Consider the following 9220-nt stretch of genomic DNA (forward strand, 5'->3'; position numbering starts at 1 on the left):
TTTCCCCTTATTTTAAAGTTCTTTTACAAAATAGTTTCTTAAAATATTTTCTCATTGCAATTAATTCTAAAAATATTCTTTAGAAATATTCTTTTCTTTTCTTCAAAAAAACACCTCATAAATAATATCGTTCATCAAACAATCCCACGCAGATATATCACAACATACAACATAATCGTAATACAGTCTAAACATGCATATAATTAATTCGCAGATCTAAAATTGAACTGACAAATCAAGAGAAGTAGGATCTTGCCTGCGAGGCCAAGGGGCCTGATGACGAGCGGCGGTGGCGCTGCTACGGATGCGGTACAACGGGTCTGAAGAGTTGGCGGCGGATCTGAGCGGCACGAGTTGCTACTGCAGAGGAGATGACGACGACGACTTGGATCTGGGCTGAGGCAGAGGAGAGAGGCGACGACAGATTCGACTGCAAGGGCGGCGCTGTTCGTCGGATTTGGGGCTGCGGAGTGGTCGTCGGCGGTCGAGGAGGCGGAGGAGGCAGCCGCGGCTGGCGGTGTCGGTGCGGCGCGAGGTGGGGGCGAGCTCAGGCGAGATGGGGTCAAATCTGGGCTCGGGGACTGTTAGCGGCTGTGGGGGCGTCGCTGGAGGCTCGCTGGGGCGGACTGTGGGAGGCGGTGCTGGATGCAGGCAGGGGAAAGGCGGAGCTCGGGCGGCGACTGAGGTGGCGCGGCTCAGGGAGGCTGACGGCTGCGGGGTTGGGCTGGGGCGGCGAGGCTGGCGGGTTTGGGCGCGGTCGTCAGATCTCGTCGGAAGGAGCGGTCGACGGTGAACTCGGTGGCTGGATCAGGAGGCTGGCGGCGGTTCGGTGATGAAGCTCAGGCGGATCTGAGGGGTTTGGCTGTGGTGGCTGCGACGAGGGCAGAGGCGGCGAGGCTGGCAGCGTGGGGCGGAGGCGAGCAGCGGTCGTGGGCGGAGGCGAGCAGTGGTCGTGGGCATCGGTGAAAGGAGAGGGGGGTGGGTTTTCGGTAATGGAGAGAGAGGGGAGAGATGAAGTGAATGAGAGTGAGAGAGAGATGAGATTTTGTAGAGAGAAAAAGAGCTCGTGAGTGAGAGAAAGAGCACGAGAGATTAAAAAAAAGAAGAGGGGGAAACACGAGGAGGGAATTGCGGGAAATGAGGAGGAAATTAAGGAGTGGGTAAGGGAGAGAGAGTGCGAGAGATATTGATTGGAGAGAGAGATACAGAGTGATATACCGGTGAGCGGGAAAACGCAGGGAAAATACCCCTATATAAAAATATACAAGAAAAAGTATTCAAATAAATATTAAAAATTTATTGTCAAAATAATAATAACAATAATGAATAATTAACTATTAATTTAAAAAGTTTTACCGAACAGCTAACTTTATAATTAGCAAAACCATTAAAATATTATAATACCATATTTTTAAATCGTAGAAAATTGGAAAAAATACAAATACTCTTTTAGAAAAATAATATTTAATATTTAAATACTAGAAAAATTTATTCAAATAAAAATTGAAAATCACGGTCCTTACAGTCATGTACTCATATTCTTAATCATATTAACAGAAAATGATGGAAATGTTTCAAGCATATTCCCAAAAATGAATTGGAAGGATAAGAAAACATAATTTGCAAATATTCTAGATTTGACATAAATATGCAAAAACACTTTACGTGGCATGCAAATAACATGTGTCGAGGGTGTAATCAAGAAACAACCAACCATTAGTTTACTCCTTCGCTCGTCTACCCCGAAGTCTTTCACGATCTCTCCCCCCCTCCTCCCCCCAAAATTCCCTCTCTCTCACGCCCCTCCCCCCACCTCCGATCGAAAACCATCCAAAAAAAAAAAAAGAAAATTAATCCCATCGAAAATTTCCGGCCGAAAACCTTAATCATAAACCCTAAATGAAAAATATCCTGAAGCGGATTCACATCGGAAACAACCACGATCCCGCATCGATCCAAATGAAATCCCCTCCACTTCAACCCCTACTCCTTCCCCTTCATGCGGATCGGAATCACCGCTCGGCCTCCGCGCTCGGCAGGTGACCTCAACCGACCTCCCATCGCCGCCGGATCTGCCCTCGACGGTGCGGGTGGCGGAGAGGAAGGACTACTTCTCGTCGGAAGAGGAGTACCAGATTCAGCTCGCGATGGCGATCAGTGCCTTCGAACTCTGGGGCGAGGCGATACGAGAGATGATCCTGATGTTGATCAGATCAGGGCGGCGACGCTGCTGAGCTTGGGAACGCATAGGAGCAGTTCGAGGGGAGAGGAGGCGGGGGCGGCAGCTGAGGCGCTTTCGAGGAGATATTGGGTGAGTTCAGGCTAGGTATTTGTTAAAATTTTCGGTACTACGTTAATTTGTCAATTTGGCACCCCCAAAGACCTAACTTTGTTCCTAAACTCTCCCAGAAATTAAAAAACTGGATATCAAAGTTTCAAATTGTCAAAAGAAGAACTCCAGGATATCAAAGATAAAAAATGTTGGAACTTCGGGGGTATTAAAAATGCAAATTACGCAAACTATAACCTCATACCTAACCACAAGTTTTGTTGCAGTGTAAGGGAACCAGTTTCAAATCCCTCTGTCGGAGTCCAAGTTTTGGTCCATGAAAGGGGTGAACCTTGGAGATCATGTTAGTCCATGAAACTATAACCCTTTAGGCCTTAACCTTGCAATAACTTTGTAGTCTTGGTGCAGTGGAGAGGATATTTGACCATGTTATTTTTTTAATTTTATTTCTTGTTGGAGTTTGTTTGATGTGAGTTTGGTTTTGATTTTGTTGATGAGAAAGATTTGAAGTTGTAGGAAAATAATGGGTGAAATGGATGCATTCATATTTGCAATTTTATCCTTCTGACAATGTGAATCGAGGGTGTGATAAGTGATACTAAAATAGTTGTGGCATGACAAGTTCTATTGAAGGTATATATGAAGGGGGTTATCTGCTATTTGCATTCTTATTTCTTATTTCTTCTTGTAGTTCATTTGTTGTAACTTTAGAGGCTTTGGTGGATATATTTGTTGATGGGAAGAATTTGAATTTGCATAAATTATTGGGTGAAATGTATGGATTAGGGTTTATTTAGGGGATTGAAGTGATGATACTTGAAATTTAGGTATTTTGTGTTTTGGGTTTGTGGGGATTTATTGTAGTGATGGCATTGTGTGAGTGGGAATTGGTTGTGTATTGATAACCGAATAACATCTTATATCTAGTCTCTTCCCTTGTCCTTTCCATCTCTATTTGATTATCAAATGATACTTGCGCTTGATTTAGAGAAATATATTTACTGGCATGTTCATCACATGCATTACTAAGTTAGACATGTAACTTCAATTGAGGTAAAATCAAGGTTTTAAATATCGGATGTCGGGTTCATGTCGGACGGCTGATTCATATAGCGGAAATCGGGGATATATCTGGGGACGTGGACTAAATATCGGATTGCCATATCATGTCCTAAATGTAATCTAAATATTCCTAAATTTAATATAAGCATATTTTATAAATTCTAGAGGCAGCGCCGGGATGGGTGGATTCCGACGTTGCAGGGAGGCAGTGCCGACGACGGGACGTCGCAGGGAGGCAGTGTCGGGGCTCTTTTTCTTCTTCATCTGTTTGAGGTCTTTCGGATGAGTCACCAACCACTCTCTTCCCTTTACCCCAATGATAGGATACCCTACCGTGCTCGGGTTCGATTGAGGTTCGGATTTCGTGGCGCAACGGGAGATGGATGACGGGGTGCCGAGATGGAGGTGGAGAAAGGGTGTCGTCGTTCACGAAAGGAGGGATGCGTTTCCAAGTCCATTGCAGTCCTAATATTTCTCTTTTCTTTCTATCGGGTTCATAAGAAGCCCTTAAACATGAGAATGGATCAAACGGGTTTGTGTTTTTATCACTAAACCCAAACCCAATAACAAAAATAGATCTAAAAAAAGGGGCCATATCGGCCGATTTTTTAAAGCTGAAAAATCGGCCAATATGCCCGATATGATCCCGATATTTTCGATTTGGTCTTGAAAACCAACATACGAGTTGAAAACGCCCATGTCGTGTCGTTCAAGCCCTCAAACACCGACGACATGTCGGTCGGCATTTAAAACCTTGGGTAAAATGGGAGTAGAATGATGGGGAGGTCCTTAGGAAGGCCATGATGCTAAAGTTTTTGGGGTTATATATCTCGGTCCTTGACCTACCTCTCTCAAGCCCCAACCCTGCTTCTGCTCTTTAGGGTTTTAAGCCTTGCACAACTCTTTACAAGATATTCAATATATATTTCAAATTTTATACACCACTAGATATTGGAAAATAATTACATAAAAATGCATTTACCTAGGAGTAATTATGTAATAATTGTTAGATTGATCAAATAACACATGTTAATAAAATCGGTGGCAAATAGATAATATCAAACTCTAATGAGGTAGAAAACAACTCTTTACTTCTTTTTGATTACTCCTAACCTAAAAAGAGACTTTAGAAGATTAAGGGGGTCGGCTTGGGCCCTTGGGTTGGTTAATTAATGAATAAATCTTGCTAGGGTTGGTTAATTAATGAATAAATCTTGCTATGGCCTGTGGTATGTCTTTGCCCAAACATTGTACGGGCCTATATGGCGCCCTATCTCTATCCTTTCCTTAAGAGTACTCTTGACCTTTTGAGGTCCAGTTAAGGTTATGGAGGTGTTAGGTGACCCGCACCCATTGTCATATCTAATTGGAGGAAAACTAATTGAATTAACACAGCACTTGGTATGAAAGTTGGAGTGAGATGATTGTTGTTGGTGGAGATGGCAAGCAGGTATACCAGAGGAACATAGCTTGCAACGGGTAATAAGGATACTATGCCTGCTAATTTAACAAGATGGATGGAATTTACACAATAAAAGTCTGCTTTAATAGTTTTAGTGTAACTTGTACATTGCTTGTGCTGCCAAGTATTTTAATTCTTTAAGAATTAAGAAACAGTATCAAAAGAACATTTTTAGAAGAATTTAGCACCTTAAAAAGCTTCTTAACATGAGGAACTTTTATTTGAGTGGAATTTGACGTTTGTCATTTTCATTGTATATCTCCATCCTTATCAACAACCAAAGGAACTGCATTTTGATCTTTATTCCTCATGCCCTTTAGTTTTTTTTGTTACTTTTCCATAGATTATTTATCTTCATGGAAGGAAGAGTTTTCTTTCCTAAAGTTTTGGCTGGAAATTCATAACTCATTAGACTAATTAGTGCAGCAGGTTTCTTTGTTTGATATGGGTATTTATTCACTATAAATGATTTTGTTTTTTTGTTTTTTGGCTAGGATTACAATGTGGTTGACTATGATGAAAAAATTTTGGATGGATTCTATGACATATATGGACTTTCCATTAATTCTGCAAGTCATGGAAAGATGCCTTCACTTGTGGATCTTCAATCAAGCATCGGGGATCTTGGTTATGAAGTCATTATAGTCAATCGGGCAATTGATCTTGCTCTAGTTGAGTTGGAGCAAGTTGCACATTGCATATCCTTAGACTTCAGGGAAGCTGAGGTTGGCTTTTTGGTGCAAAGAATATCTGAGCTTATTGCGCAGCATATGGGTGGTCCTGTTAAAGATGCACCCGACATGTTTGCTACATGGATGGAGAAAAGCACAGAGTTGCGAACCTCGCAGCAGACAAGTTTACTTCCTATTGGATGCATTAATATAGGTCTCTCCCGTCATCGATCTCTTCTTTTTAAGGTTTGTTGTTTCTTTCACTCAATGGTTAGTTTTTCTTTCTGGTAATGCTATTTCTTGTGCTTACAACACATCGAAAATAGTTTCAACTTTTATTTCGTGAAACTGCTAGTGCAAGTATTAAATGAATAATCAGAATCTTGTGTTCCTGTGTTTGAATACATTGCATGTATATTCCTTGTAAAGGAAAGTAGTTTGAATCATTGGAAATTTTCTGTCTGGAATCTGTATTTCTTCTGGCAAACTCTTCTATCCTGCATGCTATTGGATAAGAATGTAATTATGTCATATTGAGTGTTTTAGGATTGTCTCTTCGTTGTTGTACAGTGCTACAAGTGAAGAATAGTAATAGATAATCTTGGTCAAATGGAATCCTAGTTTATACAGTATTGACTAATTTTTATGCATTTGGAAAGGCCATCTTTCTTTCATCAAGAAGTTCATTTTTGTTATGAATTTGTTATAAACTGACCAATCTCACAACTCAACCCTGTTCTCTAATACAGATTCTTGCAGATGATGTTGGGATCCCTTGTAAGCTGGTTAAAGGAAGCCACTACACTGGTATAGAAGATGACGCTGTAAACATTATAAAGTTTGGTGATGGGAGGTATAGTATGCACTTGCTTTTCTAACTTAACAAATTGTTCTATACATTCAAGCATCAACAAAAGATGTACAATTGTACACTATATTGAAGCAGGAGTTGAAGTGTCCGTAAGGTGTTAGTAAATTGGTAAATTTTCACAAGAATTTAGATAATTGTTAAAGGGGAACAAGTTTTTGAAAGTGGGATAATTGGGAACAATTTTTTAAAGTGGGATTCTTGATAAAATGAGATGGGATAATTTGCGGTAATCAAGAAGAATATAATTTATGCATTTTGATTATAAAATGACTTTTTTATATACTTTAAACTTACTATTACTGATTAATAGTTACTTAATATAATGTTAGTTACTGTTGAATTAACTTTAGATTAGACTACAACATATTGTTAATAATTATCATAATAATTCATAATTTTTGAATTATTATAGTACAAGTCTAAAAAAATTAAAGCTCTTTTCATTTATTCCTTTTTTTTACTCACCCGAATCTCGTTTCCTCATATCTCAATTTCAATTATTTTTTTAACAAATTATAGATCTATGATTCTTTACTTTAAATCAATCTAGAAATCTTGTATTTGGTAAAAAAGAAAATAGCATATAAAGAGAGGAGTAAGAGGAGAGGCGGTATGCTCTGATGGCGTGGTCTACTAATGGCGATGACCATCAGAGGAAGAAAGGATGAAGAAAAGAAAATAAATATGAAAAATAAAAAATGATAAGAAATAGGAGAGTTCTAGTTTCTTACCAACTAGTTCTAGCCTAAAACGTGGAATAAAACGTGGAATAAATGGAGAGACCAAAACTATCATTTTTGTACAGAGAAATGAAAAAAGGAGATAATTTTTTACCATTATTCCAGTTCTAATTTTGTTACAATTCTAATTGACTAACACTTAAAAATTTTATCCTAGTCCTAATTCTAATTGACTAACACTATAAAATTGTATCCCACAAATTCTCCTAATTCTTGTTTTGAGTTCTACTTGACAAACCCTCCTAAGCAACATTGTGAAGTGGGGCTTAAGCATTGATTTAGCAAGTGTTTTACAGCAGTTGTTACATTATTATCTGTACTAACCTTGAAGCGGAAAAATCTTCAAAAGTAGGAATATTATATTGTTGTAATAGTCTTTACCTGTTAGACTCAATCTGTGCAATAACACCCCCCCTCCCCTGGCGAATTAATTTGTCACATAAGAGGCTGATCAATTGTCTATTGGACCTAGAACAGTTACAGGAGAATGGAGATGATTTTGTTGACAATTACTGGCTAGATTAGGTTCTTTCCATACATAATTGGACAAGATTATTCCTTGGACTAATGAAAAGGGACAAGAAACCAGGTTGGTAGGATTAGTCTTACGCTTCATGTGTCCATCTATCCTGTTTCTTTCCAGAATACATGCTAAAAAAATGCACACTATAATGATGAAGGAATTATTCTTTGGGATGGCCACTTTCCTCTGAAATGTTATGAGTCATGATATAAAGCATTAGCAAGAAGACTATCTTGTGATCTATGGCATATTACGGTGAAAGATTATTCCTTTACCTGTCAAATTTTAATTTGATATAGCTATTATCCCAATCCTTTTTTTTGTTTAACTCTGGCTTTTTGTATTAGGGAATTCTTGGTTGATCTCATGGCTGCTCCTGGCACCCTTCTTCCAGCAGATGTTTTGAATGCGAAGGATGCTACAACAAAATCGTATAATGAAACAATGAATCAGAGCCTACTCCCTTGGATAGCAAATAGTTCAGCTGATGATCTTTTAAAAACCGAACCGTTGCTATTGATGAACAATGGATCTGGGAACTCTACCGGTGGTGATAAAAGGGCTTTAGACCAGATGCCAAGATATGAAAACACACTACTGGTACCAAAAGTTCCAAACAGCCACTCTCAAGCATCATCCACAGGTATTGGTAGCAGCTCTAGTGCCAATATAAGGAATTTGTATCCCCCTGACAAGTCCAATCAGTTCTCACCGACTAACATTGCAACTACTTCAAAGCAAAAGGAGGCGTTTGAGGTCAGGTTGGGTGGTGATACCTCTCAAGACACTGCAGACTCCAGAAACCTCTTCTCTGAGCTCAATCCATTTCAGGCAGTTGGTGTTCCTAAACCCTCTGTGCAATTAAAAGCAGCTGATGGTAAAAATATAGAATATGATAGACGTAGAGAGAAGTTTGCTGGGAGACAACCTCCGTTGGTCTGGAAAAATCGTACTCCATGCAATTTGATTCCGAATGCGAACTCTAATAATTGTCTTGAGGGGCTCCCTCCAAGACAAAATATTGTAGCTGAAGGTAGTAATGCATCGACATCTCATTCATCCGGCTTAGTTGGAAGGGAGTGTTCCAATGCCCAAAATGTCCGATTTTCTGCTATGTCGCCATACTCTGCTGAAGTAGGTTCTTCTGACAAGGAACGAAATGATTTATCAAGTGGAACTACTAGTGGTCCTTCTGAAGCCAGTAACTTTGGTGTTGCTTCAGGAGCAAACCATGACGGCGGGCAGGATAGCAAATATAACTATAATAATGTTCCTCCAAACAGACAGATTATCCCAATTCAATCATCAGGAGACAGTTATGTGGATAAAAATTATAGAAATGGATGGGATTCACAAAATAGAATGATGGATGAAATAAAAGAACATGGAAAAAATGTCAATCATAAACATGATCGAAAAAAATATACAGCTGACAGATTTATGGGGACAAGTATGCTGCCACAAAATCCTTCATGGGAACCAAGGCCAAGCAGACTTGATCCAATGCTTGATGATGTGGCTGAATGGGAAATTCCATGGGAGCACCTTGTCATTGGTGAAAGAATTGGACTTGGTAACTTTCATAAACCTGAGCTACAATT

At 39.5% G+C, this 9220-nt stretch overlaps 1 protein-coding gene across 1 annotated transcript in view; it reads left to right on the forward strand.

The window, feature by feature from the left end:
- LOC109821326 (serine/threonine-protein kinase EDR1-like) overlaps positions 1893 to 9220 on the forward strand; it is a gene marked incomplete at its 5' end in the record, with an annotated part of 20148 nt that continues 12820 nt past the window's right edge. Inside the window, 5 exon segments of the mRNA XM_020387516.1 lie at positions 1893 to 2162; positions 2165 to 2311; positions 5309 to 5731; positions 6235 to 6338; positions 7967 to 9192. Of these exon segments, the coding sequence (XP_020243105.1) occupies positions 1893 to 2162; positions 2165 to 2311; positions 5309 to 5731; positions 6235 to 6338; positions 7967 to 9192 (2170 nt within the window).

Source organism: Asparagus officinalis, chromosome 8 (genome assembly GCF_001876935.1).
Source record: "Asparagus officinalis chromosome 8, Aspof.V1, whole genome shotgun sequence".
In the NCBI taxonomy this organism is placed as follows: Eukaryota; Viridiplantae; Streptophyta; class Magnoliopsida; order Asparagales; family Asparagaceae; genus Asparagus; species Asparagus officinalis.